The 25,087-nt window shown below is 41.4% G+C and overlaps 1 protein-coding gene across 2 annotated transcripts in view; it reads left to right on the top strand.

Annotated features, from left to right (window-relative positions):
- The window catches only part of LOC120988682 (catechol O-methyltransferase-like), a 72,817-nt gene that overhangs the window by 7,818 nt on the left and 39,912 nt on the right, over nt 1–25,087 (top strand). The window contains exons 1-2 of one of the 2 annotated variants that reach the window (XM_040416321.1): nt 19,056–19,238; nt 19,406–19,562. In XM_040416321.1, coding sequence (XP_040272255.1) covers nt 19,424–19,562 — 139 coding nt within the window. In that variant the 5' untranslated portion in view covers nt 19,056–19,238; nt 19,406–19,423. Of the gene's footprint in view, nt 1–19,055; nt 19,239–19,405; nt 19,563–25,087 lie in introns of those variants that run through there. The other variant, XM_040416320.1, reaches the window with a different exon arrangement.

Below are 25,087 nucleotides of genomic sequence, written 5' to 3'. Positions count from 1 at the left end.
GAAAGGGAAAAAACCTTCATACAGGTATTTAAAAATAAAAAATCTTCACCTCCCACAGGAGGTCTCTCCGTGAGGTGCCCCCAAGGGACAGGAAACACTGAGGGTGAGAGTGGGTGGTGGCCTTTTAAACTCTGTGTTCCTGCCCCTAAAGAATTCAAAGGGTCAATTTCATGGTTAAGCCGTCATGGTGGACGAAATGGAAAATGCTGTTTTAGCCTACATGCACATGACCGTATGTGTTTGCGGTCCGCAAATTGTGGATATGCCATCCATTTTTTGGGGGCGGATCCATTGTAACAATGCCTTTCCTTGTCCGCAAAACGGACAAGAATAGGACATGTTCTATTTTTTTTTGTGGGGCTACGGAACGGACATTCTGATGCGGACCCTTTGAAATGAATAGGTCCGCATCCTAGCTGCAAAAAAAACTAAATGGACACGGAAACAAAATACGTTCGTGTGCATGTAGGCTTAGGCTACATGCACACGACCTGTGTGTGTTTTGCGGTCCGCAAATCGCAGATCCGCAAAACATGGATGGCGTCCGTGCGCATTCCGCAATTTGTGGAACGGCACAGACAGCCTTTATTATAACTGCCTATTCTTGTCCGCAAAGCACGGACAAGAATAGGACATGTTATATTTTTTTTGCGGGGCCACGGAGCGGAGCAACGGATGCGGACAGCACACAGAGTGCTGTCCGCATCTTTTGCGGCCCCATTGAAGTGAATGGGTCCGCGTGCCGTTTTTTTGTGGACCGCGGTTCCGCAGAAAACAGAAGCCGCCCACGTGCCTTCCGCAATTTGCGGAACTGAACGGGCGGCCCATTGTAGACATGCCTATTCTTGTCCGCAAAATGGACAAGAATAGGACATGCTATATTTTTTTTGCGGGGCCTCGGAGCGGAGCAACGGATGCGGACAGCACACGGAGTGCTGTCCGCATCTTTTGCGGCCCCATTGAAGTGAATGGGTCCGCACCCGAGCCGCAAAAACTGCGGCTCGGATGTGTACCCGAAAAACGGTCGTGTGCATGAGGCCTTAGTTTCATTGAGGCACATTTATCAAGCTCGCCTGTTTTTGGCATAAAATCAGATAGTTAATTTCAGTACAATACAGAATGTGTTGTACTGAATTAAAACGGGGATCAAACCCTGTAAAGGTGAAGTACCACAGTGGGCCTAATATGAAAAGTAAAAAAAAAAAAGTGACCGTTGAACGCCATAAAAAAAAGAGCAAAAAATGCAATTTTTTGTCACCTTACATCACAAAAAGTGTAATCCAAGCAATCAAAAAGACATATGTACCCCACAATAGTACTAATCAAACCATCATTTATTCCTGCAAAAAATTAGCCCCTACATAAGACAATTGCCGAAACGATAAAAAAATATGACTTTCAGAAAATAGAGACACTAAAACATCATTTTTCTTTCTTCAAAAATGCTTTTATAGTGTAAAACTGAAATAAATAAATAAAAAAAGTTGACACATTAGGTATTGCCACGTCCATAACAACCAGCTCAAAAAATATCACATGACCTAACTCCTCAGTTATGTCTGCAATTGCGTTCAGTTGTTCAGTTTTTTCCACGCGGGTGCAATTTTGTTTTAATGCGTTTTTCACGCGCGTGATAAAAACTGAAGGTTTAAACAACATCTCCTAGCAACCATCAGTGAAAAACGCATCACATCCGCACTTGCAGGTTTTTTTTTCCGTTACGTTTTTGCAGATTCCGTTTGCGTTCCATATGCAGAACCATTTATTTCAATGGTTCTGCAAAAAAATCGAAATGTACTCCATATGAATTCTATTTCCGTATATCCGTTCCGCTGAAGGATAAAACTTGTCCTATTATTGCCCACAAATACCTATCCGTGGCTCCATTCAAGTCAATGCGTCCACAAAAAATACGGAATGCATACGGAACACATCCGTATGCCATCTGTTTTTTGCGGATCCATGCCCACTTTGCCCATGTGTATACTGTTAAAATACGTTACTGTACATTACATTAATGATGACAAATCGCATACGGAAACCATACAGAGATTTTTTGCGGAACTACGGAATGGAAACAGAAACACAAAGGAAAAAAAACGGAGCAACAGATCTGGTAAAAACGGACCGCAAAATACTGAAAAAGCCATATGGTCGTGTGCAAGAGGCCTTAGGGCTCATTCAAACGAACGTGTGCTGCCCGTTGCCGTATTGCGGACCGGATTTGCGGATCCGCAATACACAGGCACTGTTCTGTGGCCATTCCGTATCATGGATGCGGACCCATTCATTTCAATGGGCCCGCAAATCCGGAGATGCGGAACGGAAGAACGTAACGGAACACTACGGAAGCACTACAGAGTGCTTTCTGGGGTTCCGTTCCGTGCTACCGCACCGCAAAAAGATAGAACTTGCTCTATCTTTTTGCAGAACGGAAGGATCGCGGACCCATTCATGGTTATAAGGGAAAATAATAGCATTCTGAATACAGAATGCAAAGTAAAACAGCGCTAGAGGGGTTAAAAAAAAATAATAATAATTTAACTCACCTTAGTCCACTTGATCGCGGCCCGGCATCTACTTCTGTCTCCTTTGTTGAATAGGACCTGTGGTGAGCATTAAATACAGTTACAGGACCTTTGATGACGTCACTGCGGTCATCACATGGTACATCACATGATCCATCACCATGGTAAAAGATCATGTGACGTACCATGTGATGACCGGAGTGACGTCATCAAAGGTCCTGTAACTGTATTTAATGCTCACCACAGGTCCTATTCAACAAAGGAGACACAAGGAGATGCCGGGCTACGCGATCAAGTGGATTAAGGTGAGTTACATTTTTTTTATTTTTTTTAACCCCTCCAGCCCTATTTTACTTTGCATTCTGTAACCAGAATGCTATTATTTTCCCTTATAACCATGTTATAAGGGAAAATAATAATGATCAGGTCTCCATCCCGATCGTCTCCTAGCAACCGTGCGTGAAAATCGCACCGCATCCGCACTTGCTTGCGGATGCTTGCCGATTTTAACGCAGCCCCATTCACTTCTATGGGGCCTGCGTTGCGTGAAAAACGCAGAATGTAGAGCATGCTGCAATTTTCACGCAACGCATAAGTAATGCGTGAAAATCACCGCTCATCTGAACAGCCCCATAGAAATGAATGGGTCGGTATTCAGTGCGGGTGCAATGCGTTCACCTCACGCTTCGCATCCGCGCGGAATACTTGCCCGTGTGAAAGAGGCCTTAGTCTGACCTCCCGTGGTTGTTTTTCAGTTAGACAGGTTCATATTCACTTAAACTGGTCTAATGTATTTGTGGATGAGAATAGTCACACCTTTGTGGAGAAAAGTCTCCAGGAAACTGACTTTTAACCCCTTAATGACCAGACCATTTAGCAAATTTGTGACCATGTTGATTTTTTGCAATTCTGACATGTCACTTTATGTGGTAATAACTTTTGAATGCTTTTACTTATCCAAGCCTTTCTGTGATTGTTTTCTTGTAACACACTGGGGGTCATTTATTAAGACCAACATTTTAGACTCTGGTCTTAACCCCATAAGGACCCATGACGTACATATACGTCATATCTGGCCGTGACTTAAAGACCATGCCAGCGCATTAACCCTTGATGTGCTGCGGTCAGCCTCAAAAGTTGAAGTACCAGAGTGGGACAAAAAATGAAGTTAAAAAAAGATAAAGTTTTACCAAAAAAATGTAAAGTTTCAAGTAAAAAAAAAAAAAGAAAAGTCCTTTTCCTAAAATAAAGAATTTAAAAAAAAAATAGGGAAAAAAGAAAAGTAGACATATTAGGTATCGCCACGTCTGTATCGACTGGCTCTATGAAAATATCACATGACCTAAACCTAACCCCTCAGATGAACACCGTAAAAAGAATAAAATAAAAACGCTGTCAAAAAAGCCATTTTTTGTCACCTTACATCACAAAAAGTGTAATAGCAAGCAATCAAAAAGTCATATGCACCCCAAAATAGTGCCAATCAACCGTTATCTCATCCCATGATACCCTACCTAAAACAATCGCCCAAAAAATTAAAAACTATGGCTCTCAGACACTAAAACATGATTTGTTTTGTTTTACAAATGATATTATTGTGTAAAACTTAAATAAATAAAATAAAGTATACATATTAGGTATTTTCACGTCCGTAACGACCTGTTCTATAAAAGATGAAATAAAAACGCTGTCAAAAAAGCTATTATTTTGACACCTTACATCACAAAAAGTGTAATACCATGCGATTAAAAAGTCATATGCACCCCAAAATCATACCATAGGACAATCACCCAAAAATAAAAAAAACTATGGCTCTCAGAATATGGAGACACTAAAACATGTTTTGTTTTTTTTTAAATGTAAAACTTAAAATGTATACTTTTTTTTATTTTTTTTTTATTTAGGTATCTACGCGTCCATAAGAACCTGCTGTATAAAAATATCATATGACCTAACCCCTCAGGGGAACACCGTAAAAAACATAAAATAAAAACGCTGTCAAAAAAGCCATTTTTTGACACCTTACATCACAAAAAGTGTAATACCAAGCAATCAAAAAGTCATATGCACCCCAAAATCATACCATAGGACAATCGCCCAAAAATAAAAAAAACTATGGCTCTCAGAATATGGAGACACTAAAACATGTTTTTTTTTTTGTTTCAAAAATGCTGTTATTGTGTAAAACTTAAATAAATAAAAAAAAGTATACATTTTAGGTATCTACGCGTCCATAAGAACCTGCTGTATAAAAATATCATATGACCTAACCCCTCAGGGGAACACCGGTAAAAACATTAAATAAAAAGTGTCAAAAATGCTATTTTTTTTGTCACCTTACATCACAAAAAGTGTAATACTGAGCGATCAAAAAGTCATATGCACCCTAAAATAGTACCAATTAAATCATCATCTCATACCGAAAAAAATTAGCCCCTACATAAGACAGTCGCCCACAAAAAAACTATGGCTTTCAGAATATGAAGACACTAAAAAAATTTTTTTTCAAAAATGCTTTATTATGTAAAACTGAAAGAAACAACCAAAAATAGTAGTCATATTTGGTATTGTAGCGTCCATAACAACCTGCTCTATAAAAATACCACATGATCTAACCTGTCAGATGAACATTGTAAATAACAAAAAATAAAAACCGTGCCTAAACAGCTATTGTTTGTTACCTTGCCTCACAAAAAGTGTAATATACAGCAGCAAACCAAAAATCATATGTACCCTAAAATAGTATCAACAAAACTGCCACCGTATCCCGTAGTTTCCAAAATGGGGTAATTCTTTTGGGTTTCTACTCAGGGGTGCATCAGGGGGTCTTCAAATGTGATATGGCAACTTAAAATTATTTCAGTGAAATCTGCCCTCCTTCTGTGCCCTGACGTGTGCCCGTACAGCAGTTTACGACCACATATGGGATGTTTCTCTAAACTACAAAATTAGGGCAATAAATATTGAGTTTTGTTTGTCTGTTAACCCTAGCTTTGTTACTGGAAAAAATGGATTAAAATGAAAAATCTGCCAAAAAAGTGAAATTATGAAATTTCATCTACATTTTCCTTTAATTTTTATGGAACACCTAAAAGGTTACCAAAGTTTGTTATATCAGTTTTGAATACCGCGGCCGTAATAACCTGCTCTATAAAAATATCACATGACCTAACCCCTCAGGTGAATACCATAAAATAAAAACGGTGTAAAAAAAGCAATTTTTTTGTCACCTTACATCACAAAAAGTGTAATAGCAAGCGATCAAAAAGTTCTCATCCCGCAAAAATCATACCCTACCCAAGATAATCACCTAAAAACTGAAAAAACTATGGCTCTCAGACTATGGAGACCCTAAAACATGATTTTTTTTTGGTTCAAAAATGAAATCATTGTGTAAAACTTACATAAAAAAAAAAAAAAGTATACAGATTAGGTATCGCCGCGTCCGTAATAACCTGCTCTATAAAAATATCACATGACCTAACCCCTCAGGTGAATACCATAAAAAAGAAAGAAAAAAAACGGTGTAAAAAAAGCCATTTTTTTGTCACTTTACATCACAAAAAGTGTAATAGCAAGCGATCAAAAAATCATACGCACCCCAAATTAGTGCCAATCAAACCGTCATCTCACCCCGAAAAAAATGAGACCCTACACAAGAAAGTCGCCCAAAAAATAAATAAAACTATGGTTTTCAGATTGTGGAGACACTAAAGAATAATTTTTTTATTTTTTATGCTTTGTTATGTAAAACTGAAACGAACAACCAAAAAAAGTAGTCCTATTTGGTATTGTCACATCCGTGACAACCTGCTCTATAAAAATACCACATGATCTAACCTGTCAGATGAATATTGTAAATAACAAAAAATAAAAACTGTGCCAAAACAGCTATTTCTTGTTACCTTGCCTCACAAAAAGTGTAATATAGAGAAACCAAAAATCATATGTACCCTAAAATAGTACCAACAAAACTGCCACCCTATCCTGTAGTTTCTAAAATGGGGTCACTTTTTTGGAGTTTCTACTCTAGGGGTGCATCAGGGGGGCTTCAAATGGGACATGGTGTCAAAAAAACAGTCCAGCAAAATCTGCCTTCCAAAAACCGTATGGCATTCCTTTCCTTCTGCGCCCTATTGTGTGCCCGTACAGCAGTTTACGACCACATATGGGGTGTTTCTGTAAGCTACAGAATCAGGACCATAAATATTAAGTTTTGTTTGGCTGTTAACCCTTGCTTTGTAACTGGAAAAAATTGATTCAAATGAAAAATCTGCCAAAAATTTGAAATTTTATCTCTCTTTTCCATTAATTCTTGTGGAACACCTAAAGGGTTAACACAGTTTGTAAAATCAGTTTTGAATACCTTGAGGGGTGTAGTTTGTAAAATGGGGTAATTTTGGGTGGTTTCTATTATATAAGCCTCACAAAGTGACTTCAGATCTGATCTTGTCCTGAAAAAGTGGGTTTAGAAATTTTCAGAAAAATTTCAAGATTTGCTTCTAAACTTCTAATCCTTCTAATGTCCCAAAAAAATAAAATGGCATTCACAAAATGATCCAAACATGAAGTAGATATATGGGGAATGTAAAGTCATAACTATTTTTGGAGGTATTACTATCTATTATAAAAGTAGAGAATTGAAATTTGGAAATTATCAAATGTTTCAAAATATTTGGTAAATTTAGAATTTTTTTTATAAATAATTTTTTTTTTACTCAATTTTACCACTGTCATGAAGTACAATACGTGACAAGAAAACAATCTAATAATGGCCTGGATAAATAAAAGCGTTTGAAAGTTATCACCACATAAAGAGACACATGTCAGATTTTCAAAAAATGGCCTGGTCCTTAAGGTGAAAATGAGCCCGATCCTCAAGGGGGTTAAATGGAAAATCTGCCCAAAAAGTCAAATCATGAAATTTCATCTACATTTTCCTTTAATTCTTGTGGAACACCTAAAGGGTTAACCCCTTAGGGACACATGACGTACTGGTACGGCATGTTTCCCGAGTCCTTAAGGACACATGACGTACCGGTACGTCATGTGTTGTTCCGATCACCGCCGCCCGGTGATCGGAACAAGGTGCCTGCTCAAATCATTGAGCAGGCACCTCGGCTAAATGCGTGGGGGGGGGGTCCCGTGACCCCCCCCCCCCCATTTTGGCGATCGCCGCAAACCGCAGGTCAAATCAGACCTGCGGTTTGCGGCTTTTACCTGGTGCAGCGGCGGTGCCATCGGGTCCCCATGGGGCTGTGGGGGGGACCCGATGGCATGGAAGGCAGCGCGATGCCTTCCTGAGGCATCTGCGCTGCCTTCCGATGAAGAGCCCGTGAGATCCAGCCCCCTGGATCTCACAGGCCCCGGAAGCTGTATGAGTAATACACACAGTATTACTCATACAGCCAATGCATTCCAATACAGAAGTATTGAAATGCATTGTAAAGGGGATTAGACCCCCAAAAGTTCAAGTCCCAAAGTGGGACAAAAAATAAAGTGGAAAAAAAAAAATTAAGTTTTCCCCCAAAAAACTTAAAAGTTTCAAGTAAAAATAAACAAAAACGTCATTTTCCCCAAATAAAGTTATTTACATATTAGGTATCGCCGCGTCCGTATCGACCGGCTCTATAAACATATCACATGACCTAACCCCTCAGATGAACACCATAAAAAATAAAAACTGTGCTAAATAAACCATTTTTTTTGTCACCTTACATCACAAAAAGTACAACAGCAAGCGATCAAAAAGGCGTTTACAAACCAAAATAGTACCAATCAAACCGTCATCTCATCCCACAAAAAATGAGACCCTACTTGAGATAATCGCCCAAAAACTGAAAAAACTATGGCTCTCAGAATATGGAGACACTAAAACATGATTTTTCTTGCTTCAAAAATGAAATCATTGTGTAAAACTTACATAAATAAAAAAAATGTATACATATTAGATATTGCCGCGTCCATATCGACTGGCTCTATAAAAATATCACATGACCTAACCCCTCAAATGAACACCGTAAAAAATAAAAAATAAAAACTGTGCTAAATAAACCATTTTTTGTCATCTTACATCACAAAAAGTGTAATAGCAAGCGATCAAAATAGTGCCAATAAAACCGTCATCTCATCCCGCAAAAATGAGACCCTACTTGAGATAATCGCCCAAAAACTGAAAAAACTATGGCTCTCAGAATATGGAGACACTAAAACATGATTTTTCTTGCTTCAAAAATGAAATCATTGTGTAAAACTTACATAAATAAAAAAAATGTATACATATTAGATATTGCCGCGTCCATATCGACTGGCTCTATAAAAATATCACATGACCTAACCCCTCAAATGAACACCGTAAAAAATAAAAAATAAAAACTGTGCTAAATAAACCATTTTTTGTCATCTTACATCCCAAAAAGTGTAATAGCAAGCGATGAAAATAGTGCCAATAAAACCGTCATCTCATCCCGCAAAAATCATACCCTACCTAAGGTAATCGCCCAAAAACTGAAAAAATTATGGCTCTCAGATTATGGAAACACTAAAACATGATTTTTTTTGGCTTCAAAAATGAAATCATTGTGTAAAACTTACATAAATAAAAAAAAAGTATACATATTAGGTGTCGCCGCATCCGTGACAACCTGCTCTATAAAAATATCACATGATCTAACCTGTCAGATGAATGTTGTAAATAACAAAAAATAAAAACGGTGCCAAAACAGCTATTTTTTGTGTAATATAGAGCAACCAAAAATCATATGTACCCTAAACTAGTACCAACAATACTGCCACCCTATCCCGTAGTTTCTAAAATGGGGCCACTTTTTTGGAGTTTCTACTCTAGGGGTGCATCAGGGGGGCTTCAAATGGGACATGGTGTCAAAAAAACAGTCCAGCAAAATCTGCCTTCCAAAAACCGTATGGCATTCCTTTCCTTCTGTGCCCTGCCGTGTGCCCGTTCAGCTGTTTACGACCACATATGGGGTGTTTCTGTAAACTACAGAATCAGGGCCATAAATATTGAGTTTTGTTTGGCTGTTAACCCTTGCTTTGTTACTGGGAAAAATGGGTTAAAATGGAAAATTTGCCAAAAAATTTAAATTATGAAATTTCATCTCCATTTGCCAATAACTCTTGTAGAACACCTAAAGGGTTAATGACGTTTGTAAAATCAGTTTTGAATACCTTGAGGGGTGTAGTTTCTTAGATGGGGTCACTTTTATGGAGTTTCTACTCTAGGGTTGCATCAGGGGGGCTTCAAATGGGACATGGTGTCAAAAAAACCAGTCCAGCAAAACCTGCCTTCCAAAAACAGTATGGCATTCCTTTCCTTCTGTGCCCTGCCGTGTGCCCGTACAGCTGTTTACGACCACATATGGGGTGTTTCTGTAAACCATAAATATTGAGTTTGGTTTGGCTGTTAACCCTTGCTTTGTAACTGGAAAATCTGCCAAAAAAGTTAAATTATGAAATTGTATCTCTATTTTCCATTAATTCTTGTGGAACACCTAAAGGGTTAACAAAGTTTGTAAAATCAGTTTTAAATACCTTGAGGGGTGTAGTTTATAGAATGGGGTCATTTTTGGGTGGTTTCTATTATGTAAGCCTCGCAAAGTGACTTCAGACCTGAACTGGTCCCTAAAAATTGGGTTTTTGAAAATTTCTGAAAAATTTCAAGATTTGCTTCTAAACTTCTAAGCTTTGTAACATCCCCAAAAAATAAAATATCATTTCCAAAATGATCCAAACATGAAGTAGACATATGGGGAATGTAAAGTAATAACTATTTTTGGAGGTATTACTATGTATTATAGAAGTAGAGAAATTGATGTACAATATGTGACGAAAAAACAATCTCGGAATGGCCTGGATAAGTCAAAGTGTTTTAAAGTTATCAGCACTTAAAGTGACACTGGTCAGATTTGCAAAAAATGGCCTGGTCCTTAAGGTGAAATAGGGCTGAGTCCTTAAGGGGTTAAGAAAGTTTGTAAAATAAGTTTTGAATATCTTGAGGGGTGTAGTTTCTTAAATGGGGCCATTTATCAGTGGTTTCTATTATGTAAGCCTCACAAAGTGACTTCAGATCTGAACTGTTACTTAAAAAGTGGGTTTTGGAAATTTTCAGAAAAATGTCAAGATTTGCTTCTAAATTTCTAAACCTTCTAACATCCCAAAAAAAGAAAATGTAATGTACAAAATGATCCAAACATGAAGTAGACATATGGGAAATGTAAAGTGATAACCATATTAGGAGGTATCCCTATCTGTTTTAAAAGCAGAGAAATTGAAATTTAGAAAATTGCGTATTTTTCAAAATTTTGGGTAAATTTAGATTTTTTTTATAAATAAAAATGAAATATTTTGTCTCACATTTACCACTGTCATGAAGTACAATATGTTATGAGAAAATTATCTCAGAATGGCTTGGATAAGTAAATGAATTTTAAAGTTATTACCACATGTCAGATTTGCAAAAAATGGCCTGGTCCTTAAGGTGAAAAATAGCAGGGTCCTGAAGGCTGGCGGTGGATCATTGAAGTTATCTAGAGACGCCAGCCCGTACATAACTTTGGTGCATTCAGTGACACTCTAAATGTAAGCCGGCTTCCTAGCTGTCTTACATTTAGATCATTTTCTACGTCTAAACCAGGCGCAGAAAATGATTAATGAGACGGGCCTGCCGGCCGTCCCCTTCTCCGCCCACTTTTTTAGACCTGGCATGTGCGGGGAAAAGTCGCAGATTGCGGTGCAACGCCTGAAATACGCCTAATATAGGCGTATATCAGGTTATAAATGACCACCATTGTACATGTTAGTGGTAATTTTGAGTCAATATAAACCACCTTTACTTATAAAATACAATCCTAAATTTACAGAAAACTTGGAAAAAATCATAAATTTTTTAAATCTGACTTGTCACTTTTTGTGGTAATAACTTTGGAACACTTTTACTTACAAGCCATTCTGAAATTGTTTTCTCATGAAACATGATAATTTAAAAAATTTGCATTTCTCTGCCTTCAATGCTGTCTGCCTATTACTTTACATTTCCTATTTGTCTACTTTATGTTGGAATAATTGTTTAGGACATTAGAAGGCTTAGACATTAGAAGCAATTCTTCAAATTTTTTAGAAATTTCCAAAACCCACTTTTTTAAAGACCAGTTCAGTTATGAAGTCATTTTGTGGGGCTTACATAGTAGAAACCCCCCCATAAATTACCCCATTTTAGAAATTATACCCCTTAAGTTGTTCAAAACTGATTTTACAAACTTTGTTAACCCTTTTGCTGTTCCATAAGAATGAAAGGAAAATGGAGATGAAGGGGGTCATTTATTAAACTGAAATACGCCTATATTAACCTTTAAAGGTTAGTTGTGCCGCAATCTGCGTCTTTTCCCCGCTCACGCCAGGTCTAAAGAAGTGGACGTGGCACAGACAGGGAAGGGAAGGGGATGGGCTGGTAGGACTGTCTCATTCATCATTTTCTACACCTGGTTTAGGTGTCTAAAATGCCAATCTTAATAAATGATGCCCGAAATTTCAAAATGTAACTTTTTTGGCAAATTTTCAATTTTAATAATTTTTTTTCCTGGATCACAGCAAAGGTTAACAGCCAAACTAAACTCAATATCTATGACCCTGATTCTGCAGTTTACAGAAACACCCCATATGTGGTCGTACTCTGCTGTATGGGCGCACAAGGAAAAGAGTGCCATATGGTTTTTGGAGGGCAGATTTTGCTAGAGCTTAATGACCAATCACAGTGATCGAAGGGCAGGGACCACTCTGACAGACCACTCTGACTGGTCCCCTGTCAGGTGCCCGGACAGCTCAGCATGTACTGTATACTTGCAGTGACACTTTGAATTAATGACGTACTGTGTTGTGACGTACTGTGATGCGGTAACTTAACACCCGATCATAACATACACAGTACGTCATAGGTCATTAAGGGGGTTAATGCAAAAAAAAAGAATGCAATTCACCAGTGAAAACAGGCTAAGAACAGTACACCAGCCCTGAGGAAAAGTTGCAAAAGTTAGAAATCTTCAGAATTAATTTTAAAAAATCAAAATAGTCAAACGAGGACCAAAAGCCTCCAAAACAGCATTTTTTGGACCAGAAACACTTTAGTAAACGTGCCCCATTTACTACTGAAAATGTGCCTGTTTTGGAGGCATTGGCGTCTCGTTCACCTATTTTGATTTTTTTACTACTAATTCAGAGGTTTTCTATCTTTTGTGCCTATTTTCCGACCTATTTATGTAGGGGTGCCTTATTTTGCGTCTGATTTAGGTGTAAAGATAGTGGGGCACATTTATCAAGCTTGCCTGTTTTTTAGGCTTTCAATTTGACAGGCATATTTGCTTTGGTTTTCTTTTGCCGATTATTTATCAAGCACTACATAAATTAGACTAGGTTTACTGGCATTAGTCTGACCTCTGGTGGTTCTTTTTCAGTATGACAGATTCATATTATTTCAGACTGGTCTAATTAGTATGCACATGAAAATGTGGCGCAACTGAGCTAAAATTAAGCACACGACTCCATGAAAGTAGAAAAAATGTGGTGGGACGCACCACTCAAAATGGAGGCAGAAAAGTATGCCAGATCTAGAGTAGAGTAGACTGTTTTTACAACTAAAGCAGGCACAAAATAAGGCGCCCCTACATAAGTAGGTTGGAGAATAGGCGCAAAAGTTGGAAAACTTCAGAATTAGTCTTAAAACTCAGAATAGGCGCAACAGGTGCAAATGCCTCCAAAACAGGCGCAAATCAGTTGGTAAATGAGACTGAAAAAAAATAAGACAGTTGGACACAGGTTTTTTACTCATGAAAACAGGAACAGACACTATAGTAAATGTGCCCCACTGTTTTTACAACTAAATCAGGAGAAAAATAAAGTGCATCTACATAAATAAGTCAGAAAATAGGCGCAAAAGTTAGAAAACTTCTGAATTAGTCTAAAAAATCTAAGGCACAAATGCCTTCAAAATGGTGCATTTGCACTAGTAAATGAGACAAAAAAAATAAGACACTATAGTAAATGTGCCCCAATGTACATTAAGCAATGCAATAAAGAAATTGCCAAAATGCAGTCTACAGATCCATATTGACTGCAATATTGCATACCTGTGAGCGCCTTTCACACTGTGGGGGTCATTTATCAAGGGACTTGCAACTTTTTTTTTTTTTTATCAGATAGTTTTTATAGAATAAACGTAGAACGTCCGTACAAACAGTGGAGCCATAACAGCTCATAACATACACAAAGGAAATAAGATATACATTCAGTGTACAATAACCCCCCAAACCCTCCAACTGGCAGGAGACAAAAACACAATCCATTAAGGGGGTTGTCTCATCATAGAAAATGGGGGCATATCGTTAGAATATGCCCCCATTGTCTTATAGGTGCGGGTCCCACCACGAAGACCCGCACCTATATCATAAACTGAGCCCGCAAAGTGGTGGTTGGAGGACTGCGGTTCGGCAACCATCAAGCGCTCTCCCCATATAAATTAATAGGAGCATACCGCTCATGATCGGCTACTGCTCCCATTCACTTTTATGGGCCTGACGGAAATAGCTGTATTTTCAATGTCCCCATAGAAATGAATGTAGGGCGGCTGCGCATGCACAGTGCGCCCTCCACCACTTCCAGAGCTCCGTTCTCGATATATCGGGGAATTCCCACAACCCACAGAAAGTTAGATAGACTGGGTGGCGCAACAGGCACAAATGCCTCCAAAACAGGCACAAATCAGTTGATAAATGAGACAGAAAAAAAAAAAATGACAGTTGGACATATTTCTTTTTACTAATGATAACAGGCACAGACACTATAGTAAATGTGCCCCACTGTTTTCACAACTGAATTGGGAGCAAAATAAGGTGCACCTACAGTATCTCATAAAAGTAAGTACACCCCTCACATTTTTGTAAATATTTTATTATATTTTTTCAAGGGATAACACTAAAAAATGTAACACTTTGATTCAATGTAAGGTAGTCAGTGTACAGCTTGTATAACAGTGTAAATTTGGTGTGCCCTCAAAATAGCTCAACACACAGCTATTAATGTGTAAACAGCTGTCAACAAAAGTGAGTATACCTCCAAGTGAAAATGGCCAAAATGTGCACAATTAGCAATTTTTCCTCCCCGGTGTCATGTGACTCATTAGTGTTACAAGGTCTCAGGTGTGAATGGGGAGCAGGTGTTTTAAATTTGGTGTTATCGCTCTCACGCTCTCTCATACTGGTCACTGGAAGTTCAACATGGCACCTCATGGCAAAGAACTCTCTGAGGATCTGAAAAAAAGAATAGTTGCTCTACATAAAGATGGCCTAGGCCAGTGGTGGCGAACCTATGGCACGGGTGCCAGAGGCGGCACTCGGAGCCCTCTCTGTGGGCACCCACACCCTGGAAAAAGTCTGAGTGTACCAATATGCCTTAGACCTTTCCTGCCATTCATCAGGCAGCGCACTGAATGTAGACAGGCTATTATAACTACTACATGATAAAGTACATGAAAGATATACTATATTGGACTGTAGGATTCAGGTTAACTTGCCACGTTGGCACTTTGCGATAAATAAGGGGGTTTTGGGGTTGCGGTATGGGCACTCGGTCTCTAAAAGGTTTGCCATCACTGGCCTAGGCTATAAGAAGATTGCCAACACCCTGAACCTGAGCTGCAGCACGGTGGCCAAGATCATACAGCGTTTTAACAAGACAGGTTCCACGCAGAACAGGCCTCGCCATGGTGGACCAAAGAACTTGAGTGCACATGCTCAGCATCATATCCAGAGGTTGTCTTTTCAAAATAGACGTATGAATGCTGCCAGCATTGCTGCAGAGGTTAAAAGGGTGTGTGTGGGGGGGGGGGGTTTGGGGCAGTCTGTCAGTGCTCAGACCATACGCCGCACACTGAATCAAATTGGTCTGCATGGCTGTCGTCCCAGAAGGAAGCTTCTTCTAAAGATGATGCACAAGAAAGCCTGCAAACAGTTTGCTGAAGACAAGCAGACTAAGGACATAGATTATTGTAACCATGTCCTGTGGTCTGTTGAGACCAAGATAAGTTTATTTGTTTCATTTCGTGTCAAGCATGTGTGGTGGCAACCAGGTGTGGAGTACAAAGACAAGTATGTCTTGCCTACAGTCAAGCATGGTGGAGGGAGTGTCATGGTTTGGGGATGCATTAGAGCTGCCAGTTGTGGGGAGCTACAGTTCATTGAGGGAACCATGAATGCCAACATGTACTGTGACATACTGAAGCAGAGCATGATCTCCTCCCTTAAGAAACTGGGCCGCAGGGCAGTATTCCAAAATTATAACGACCCCAAACACACCCCTAAGACCACCACTGCCTTGCTAAAGAAACTGAGGATAGAAGTGCTGGACTGGCCAGGCATGTCTTCAGACCTAAGCCCTATTGAACATCTGTGGGGCATCCTCAAACGGAAGGTGGAGGAGCACAAGGTCTCTAACATCCACCAGCTCAGTGATGTCGTCATGGAGGGGTGGAAGAGGATTCTAGTGGCAACCTGTGAAGCTCTAGTGAACTCCATGCCTAAGAGAGTTAAGGCAGTGCTGGAAAATAATGGTGGCCACACAAAATATTGACACTTTGGGGACAATTAGGCCATTTTCACTTAGGGGTGTTCTCCCTTTTATTGCCAGCTATTTAGACATTAATGGCTGAGTGATAAATGAACTGGGCACTCTCAGGATACAGGGATCACACAGATATTTATTAATATATGAGGCAATAAAAACGACAATAAAAGAGAGAATATGGCCCTCCTGTAGGAAAGCTATGTATAAAACAGCACTTGCTCACTGTAACTGGCACTCTGACTCTAGATGGGTATTATAAACTACACATGGCATATTCCTGCAATAACGACAATAAAAAGGTACATCATAAATTATTCACACAATAAAAAAATCGCACAGTTAAAACGCATACATATCACAGATGCTGAATGTTCACTGGAAAAACTACAAATGCGAGTTGTTCCCCAACTCACTGGCAAAGTTCTGAAGCTCCAAGGTAACAGTTAGAGGCACCGTGACGTGATAGTCCCACAACAAACAGGTATAGCGGCGTCCCACTCTATATTCAGCCAGTAGCGTCCCACTGGGCTAATAGCATTTAAGTCTTGTTAAATCTCCTGTCAGCAAATATTTGATGAAAAAGATAGTCTTACCGGAAAGGTTCTCCTCACCACTTCGCTGCACACCGTCGCTCTGCTGGGTCGTGTTTTTAATTACCTCCAGACTTTTTTGAGCGGTCAAGTTGTTGAAATCCCACGTAGGTAAAAGTTTGGCATGTGCAGCCCGGTCTCTGCTGTAGGCTGTCACGGATTCCTTATACTTGAACCTTATCGTGGTGTTGAGCAGTATGGTGCGAGGTTCCGGCACTATCTGTTGGTCCTCACTCCTTAAAAATTTGGGGTCCTGTTAGAGCTAGACGCGTTTCGGGGCTTAAGATTGCCCCTTCCTCAGTAGCTACTGAGGAAGGGGCAATCTTAAGAATAATTTATGATGTACCTTTTTATTGTCGTTTTATTGCAGGAATATGCCATGTGTAGTTTATAATACCCATCTAGAGTCAGAGTGCCAGTTACAGTGAGCAAGTGCTGTTTTATACATAGCTTTCCTACAGGAGGGCCATATTCTCTCTTTTATTGTCGTTTTTATTGCCTTATATATTAATAAATATCTGTGTGATCCCTGTATCCTGAGAGTGCCCAGTTCATTTATCACAAGTTGCACGTTATTTTAGTGGACTGGGTGAGTCCACTTTACTGAGTGCACCTCTGCTTGGTCCTTGTGTGTTCCTGTGCGCCTCATTTACCTTTTTTATTAATGGCTGTGTTGAGTTATTTTGAGGGCACACCAAATTTACACTGTTATACAAGCTGTACACTGACTGCTTTACATTGCATCAAAGGGTCTTATCTTCAGTGTTGTCCCATAAAAACATATAATAAAATATTTACAAAAATGTGAGAAGTTTACCTACTTTTGTGAGATACTGTACATAAAGAGGCGCAAAAGTTAGAAAACCTCTGAATCAAAATAGGCAAACAAGGCACAAATGTCTCCAAAAAGGCGCATTTTCACTAGTATAGGAGACCAAAAAAATAAGACACTATAGTAAATGTGCCCCAATGTACATTAAGCAATGCAATAAAGAAATTGCCAAAATGCAGTGCAAAGATCCATAATGACTGCAATATTGCATACCTGCGAGCGCCTTTCACAACCTACAACCCACAGAAAGCTAGATAGACTGGGTAAAAGAAGATGCACTCTGATTTGCCAACCATCTTTCCTATAAGGTTTCACATTTAAGGAGACACTTCTTCTTCAAATCCATTTCTCCAGTCTAAGCACAACATTCTTTCTGTTAATTTTATTTATATTCATTAAGACTGGTCTAAGGACTTTTTCAGATGAGCGTGCACTCAGGTTCATTTTCAATAGTCAATGTGACAGGACTCCTGCCCCGACAAATTTTCTAACATTTATGTCCGGAAACAGGTGTAAATTTTGGAGAAAAACTACTCCAGCCAAGGACTGCTATAGATGCGCCTAATTTATGACGAGCGCATGCCACATCATAAATTAGCTGAATCTTACTTCAGCATAGGAGGAACTCTAAGACCGGTAGTAAAAGATGGTCTTGGTAAATAACCCACAGTCAGTGCTTGTAAAACAAAACCAGGAGTGGGTCCAAAACATCGAAGAGACACAAATCTCATTGCACTCCACCTCTGTAGGTTCCACTCCTGGATCCACTCCTGGATCTGATCTGACAAATTGTGATGTTAAATACTTACAGTGTGTTCAAATACTGACAGTATGTTTTAATGGTCTTAAAGGGGTTCTCCGGGAAACTAAACTAAATTAAAAAAGGAAATATTATGTCATAGTAAAAACATTCATAAGTACCTTTATTTATCAAATGAAGCTCGTTTTCCCTAGGGAGTTATCATTGTGGGACCCTAAAATGGCTGCCCTCAAGTCATTGCGTCAGAAACACGTCCTAGAATGCCCAGTACACTCACTAGGACGGGCTGCGTCAACACCAGCAGCTCGAGACACTGTTCAGCCTGAGGTAACAGCTACTTCCTGGTTGAGCTGACTGCTAGTGAGACGTGAAGTTCGTGAACGCGCATATTAGAGCTTGCGCACTGTGCTTGGGCAGTTCCCAGTGAAGAGGAAGGGAGACTGTGTTTGCAATCCGTCTCGGGCCCCTGGCAGGGCTCTGAAGCGGCAATTTTAAAAGGAATCTACTCTTATCACAGTTTGTGCTGTGCCCTGTCAGCCTGACAGGAGTGCGGGAGATTGGCTACATCGTTAGGTGCTGGCTGTGTAAGCTAGTAATTTCTGTTCCCAGTAAAAATACTGTAAATATATTTAAAAAAAGCTAATCCAGGGAACAGTTTTTTTTTCTCCCTTCCTTTTCACTGGGACCTGCCTAAGCACAGAGTGCATGCTCTAATATGCTCGTTCACGTCTCACTAGCAGTCAGCTCAACCAGGAAGTAGCTGTTACCTCAGGCTGAACAGTGTCTCAAGCTGCTGGTGTTGACGCAGCCCGTCCTAGTGAGTGTACTGGGCACTGACTTGATGGCAGCCATTTTAGGGTCCCACAATGATAACACTTTTTTTTTTTTGATAAATAAAGGTACTTATGAATGTTTTTAGTATGACATAATATAATTTTTTTTTATTTAGTTTAGTTTCCCAGAAAACCCCTTTAAGCAAGTAACTAAGATATCTCCTGTGAGTACTTATTAATTTCAGTGGATACAGTATAAGCCTGCTTTAATATAAACTTCACTTGATTTGCAGAATTACAGTAGTCTACCAATGGCTCATTCGAAGGAACAGAGAATTTTGAAGTTTGTACAGGAAAATGCAGTTAATGGTGACCCCCAGAGCGTGGTGGACCACATCGATAAATACTGCAGCCAAAAAGAATGGGCTATGAATGTGGGAGATGAAAAAGGTAATATATCCAAGGGCTCATGCACATGAACGTAAGGGCTCCGCAAATGGCAGGTCCACAGTATACAGGCAGTGGCCATGTGCACTCCATTCTGCGGATGCGGACTAATTGAGTTGAATGGATCCACGATCTGCAAGAAATTTCCTATCTTTGGCCTTATGTTGCGGATTACAGAACTATTCAAGTCAATGGGTCCGCATCTGCAGCAGGGAGTGCACACGGCTGGTGCCTGTGCATTGCGGACCACAGCACGAGCACGGAGCTCTTATGTTTGTGTGCATGAGCCCTAACTCTACCATGCATGTCACTGAGCTTTTGATAGGTTATCAACTGCAGAAATTATGTATGTTCTTACCAGGCGTGCACCTAGCCTTTCTGCTGCAGGAGAAAAAATGCACCTCTGCCAAAAAATTACTCACCTCATCCACTTGATCGCACAGCCGTTATCGTCTTCTTCTTCTTCTTGCAGGACCTGCGAAAGGACCTGTGATGACGTCAGGTACTTTTGCAGGTCCTGCAAAAAGAAAGAAAGAAATGCTTTCAGACACATCCAGATCGGCGGATCCGGCAGGCAGTTCCGACGACGGAACTGCTTGCCGGATGACACTGCCGCAAGTGTGAAAATAGGCTAACCTAATACTTAAAAGACAAGCTTTCAAGAGTTTTCCTTTTTTCCTCGGTATTGCTTCAGACCTTAGAAAGAGAGAAACGCTCTTGAAAACTTTTCTTTATAGTTTAAAGCAGTTTCAGCAAACACCAGAGCTGTGTAAATAATCCCATATGTTAAACATGTCACTAAAGAAGACGCTCACGGGCTTATTTACAAAAGGGTGAAGAGTTTGGAGAGGGGAACAATCTAGGACAACATAACTGAATAGGAAAGTGAGCTGAATTGGATTTTTTTTTTCAAATCCACTATATTGTCCTATATTGTTCACTTCTGACTTCTCCAAACTCTTCACCCTTTTGTGAAATTACCCTGTGGGTGTTGTTGGTGTGTGCAACTAATACTACTTATTCTGCTTGTAACGCAGAATGCGGCGGTCAGGGGTGCATGTAACGCAGGGGGCGCTGGTCAGGGGTGCATCGTAGATAGAAAAGGTACTTACAGTTCTGATGTGCTCTGTCCTCGTGCCTTCTTCCTCTAGGCTTGGTGGCAGGGGGAGGGGCGCGCAACGATGTTTCCTGATGTTAAATCCCCAAGCCGCATTCTTTTCTGCCTCTGCAGGCCCTGCTAGGCTGAAATACACAGGCAGCCAATGGCACATCTCCCTCCCAGCCAATAGCAGCTGAGGTGGGCAGGGGAAGATTCACTTGGCTGCCGACTACCGAGGAGCCCGTAGTGAAGCGGGTGGGCAGCATAGGCAGTACTTTCAGTTTGGCAAAACTGACAGATCGCCGCTGTACTAGCGGCGGCGGCCAGCGTTTTAAAGGGGAATCAGCGGGGGGGACCCAATAACCTGGGGGGGGAATTGCCCCCCCCTTGCCCCCCTGTAGCGATGCCTATGTCTGTCGGTGACGCCCGGATTCAATGACCAGGCTGTGGGCGCTCAGTCTGTAGCGGCTCAGGATCTGTCGGACTATTGGATTGGGGAGTTTCTCCAGATATGAGGCCAGTTTGTACTCCGTCTGCAGGCTCTGGTATACTGTCAGCTTCTGTGATGTTCATATGTCGTTCCTCCAGACGCTGATATACTCCTCTTTTCCCTTGTGTATCGTCCTCTGGATTTCCCCCTTTGCCAGGCTGTATTAGTTGGTGGCTTGGGCAGGCTGGGTTTGGGTGACTTGTTGCAGGGTGCTTTGTTTTTCTGGGGCTTTTTGGTGTAGCAAGGCTTTGTGATGGTAGGAACTGGGACTGCTGCTATGCAGATGGGCTCTGAATGATATCTATCTATCTATCTATCTATCTGTCTATCTATTTTATCTATTGCCTATTTTATCTATCTATCTGTTATCTATCCAGCTATGTGTCTGTCTATCTACCTTCAAATATCTATCTATCTATCTATCTATCTATCTATCTATCTATCTATCTATCTATCTATCTGTCTATTGTGGGGACTCGCTCTGGTAGACAGGATTAGCGGACGCAGTATAGAGGCAACAACAAGTTCTTTGGATCAAACAGTTCAGTGTTTTATTCACTCTTGAGGCAAGTGACAAAACAAGCAGTCATATTCAAACAAAAAGTCACCTTGCCGTGTTGGTGGTAATTCACACCATGCAGCAATTCTGCTTAAAAGAGTCCTTGCTGATAGCAGCACCAACCTGTTTCCACGCCAAACAGGTAGCAAGCCTTTATCCAGACACAATGCTCCTAGATCCCAACACAGAGACATGGCTTATGAGCCCAGCGGCCTATTTAAGGACAGCCAGGTGCTGCTAAAACCCGGACTGACATCAGCCCAGCAGCACATGCTGGGAGGAAAATACATGTTTTCCCAGACCAAACGTCTCATTGTGTCACATACCCCCCTTCCCTTCCTTGTTCAACCCTGAGGGGGTGAACACACGCCAGACAGTGTACCCGGGACAGGGCATCCGTGTTTCCCTGTAACCGGCCTGCCCTGTGTTCCACCGAAAACTTAAAGTTTTGTAGGGAGAGGAACCATCGGGTGATCCGGGCATTTCTGTCCTTGGCCTGGCTCATCCACTTGAGAGGGGAGTGGTCAGTCACCAGGCGGAATTTTCTCCCCAATAAATAATAGCGGAGAGATTCTAGTGCCCACTTGATAGCCAGGTACTCTTTCTCCACTATACTATACCGGGTCTCGACTGGGGTGAGCTTACGGCTGAGGAAGACAACGGGATGCTCCTCCCCGTTGACTTCCTGAGACAATACTTTACTTTACTGAGAGAGTAGTGGATGCATGGAATAGCCTTCCTGCAGAAGTTGTAGCTGCAAATACAGTGAAGGAGTTTAAGCATGCATGGGATAGGCATAAGGCCATCCTTCATATAAGATAGGGCCAGGGGCTATCCATAGTATTCAGTATATTGGGCAGACTAGATGGGCCAAATGGTTCTTATCTGCCGACACATTCTTTGTTTCTATGTAATACAGCACCGAGGCCTACTTCGGAGGCATCGGTCTGTACTATAAACTCCCTTTTGAAGTCGTCACCAAAATCGGGGACCCGCACAGGGCTGACTTAAAATCGGAGAAAGCCTCTTCCGCCCGATCATCCCAGCGAACCATCATTGACTTGTGTCCCTTCAAGGCGCAGCTAGAGTAGCAAAGTGGGGAACAAACCTCATGTAATAGCTCACCGTTCCCAGGAATTACTTTATTTGCCTAGTGGTGACAGGTCGGGGCCAATTCAGGATTGCCTCTTTTTTGTTCACTTGGGGTTTGATGACTCCGCGCCCAATGACATATCCCAGGTACTTAGTTTCTTCTAACCCTATCGCACATTTTTTTGGGTTAGCGGTTAGGCCAGCTTTCCGAAGGGAGTCCACTACAGCCTGCACTTTGGGTAGGTGACTTTCCCAGTGGGTACTGTGGATGACAATATCACAAAGCACAATGTCCATTAGTTGCTGAAAAGTGGCAGGGGCACCATGCAGACCAAAGGGTAAGACCTCAGGCGTGATGAAGGCAGTTTTCTCTTTGGCAGCCTCCGTTAAAGTCACCTGGCAGTACACTTTCGTGAGGTCCAAAACAGAAAAATACCGGGCTTGTCCTAACCTCTCGATGAGCTCATCCATACAAAACCACAATGTCCCATCCGGCTTGGGTATCAATACTATAGGACTGGCCCACTCACTTTTTGACTCCTCAATGACGTCTAGCTGAAAAATTAACTGCACCTCCTCCGATATGGCTTGTCGCCGAGCCTCGGGCACCCAGTATGGTTTTAATCTGACTTTTGCCTGAGGCTCAGTGACAATGTCATGCTGGATTATGGAAGTGCGACCAGGGAGGTCCGGGAACACCTCCGTGTTCCGACTAACGAACTCTCTGGCCTCCTGAGTCTGTTTAGAGGAGAGGCTGTCAGCAATTTTTACTGTGGTAGCCGCCCCTCTTGCATCAGACAGAGGGGGGCCGGTACCTCTTCTCCTAGAAAACCCGGCCGCGGGTTAATTGCCTTAAGGGCTCACTAAACATAACACAATATACACAGAATATATATACAGTGGTCTGAGGTTACAAATACAGATGATAGGGTACAACCAGGGTTAAGCAGAACAAAAGTCAGTTTACCAGGTATAGGAGTCCTTTGGGTGGTTATGAGTTCTTAGCTGTAGTCACATGGGCACTAGTGAGGTCAGCAGTTTGCAGGTCCCTCTAAATACATGTCACGATGTGACCTCCCTTCAGAGAAAAGACACGCCCGCTTGCGGGCACGAGCCTTTTGATATGTAGCCGGCCCCTCTCCTCCTGGCCTCTGGGTGGAGTCCACTCCCCCTCTTCTGGGATGGCAGCAAATTAGCTACAAAACCGATTTTGGCTCATGGCTCCACACCAGAATGTCGCAGGGAGGTGGTTCTGGGACCAAAGGATCCGCCTGGGTTCCAGCTACCTGTAGAGTCCAAGCATGGTACCGTTATGTGGTTTCTGTGGGAAGATATTTATATCTCCCCTGCCTGGCATCCCACTACCAAACTATGACCACGGGCCTGTTCATCGTGGCCACAGGGACACAAGATGTATCTGGTTTATGTCTGTGATGGACGGGCGATTCATAATTCCTTATGAATCGCCGGTTCCATGATGTCTCATAATGTTCTTTGAACTGGGGAATGGCCTAGACCCCCTGCAGGGAAGTTTTCCTGCCGGATCCGTGCTATCTGAATGGAGGTGATAAATTGTAAACAAAGATGGCCTGCTATTGGCTGGGCTTTGAAGCAGGGCCCCCCTGTGGAGTTTACTACCTCTGCTATCTGACAGCAGATGGCTGGTGTGGTAACATGGCTGACATTAAATAATAATCTAAATTCCTCACAGATCGATAGATAGTATTTTATATTTTTGATAGCTAGATACATAGATAGTTAGATACATAGATAGATGGATAGCTAGATAACAAATTAGATAAAATAGATCGATACTAAGAAGCCCCAGAAAAACAAAGCACTCTGCAACAAGTCACCCAAATCCAGCCTGCCCAAGCCATCAACCAATACAGCCTGGCAAAGAGGGAAATCCAGAGGACGATACACAAGAGCAAAGAAGAGTATATTAGCGTCTGGAGGAATGACATACAAACATCACAGAAGCTGACAGTATACCAGAGCCTGAAGAGGGAGTACAAACTAGCCCCATAGTTGGAGAAACTCCCCAATCCAAGAGACCAACAGATCCTGAGCCGGTACAGACTGAGCGCCCACAGCCTGCTCATTGAATCCGGTCGTCACCGAAAGAGGTACATGCCCAGGGAGAGCAGACTGTGCCAGCAGTGCGACCAGGAGGCCGTGGAGGATGAGGCTCATTTCCTGCTTCGGTGCCCTAAATACTCAGCAGTGAGGGAGACTCACTTCAGGAGACTGTCTGATCTCTGCCCAGACTTCACCTCCATGGAGGA

Source organism: Bufo bufo, chromosome 2, assembly GCF_905171765.1.
Source record: "Bufo bufo chromosome 2, aBufBuf1.1, whole genome shotgun sequence".
Lineage (NCBI taxonomy): Eukaryota > Metazoa > Chordata > Amphibia > Anura > Bufonidae > Bufo > Bufo bufo.
The sequence above is the reverse complement of the archived record's forward strand: the minus strand, read 5'-3'. Positions and strand labels throughout refer to the sequence as shown.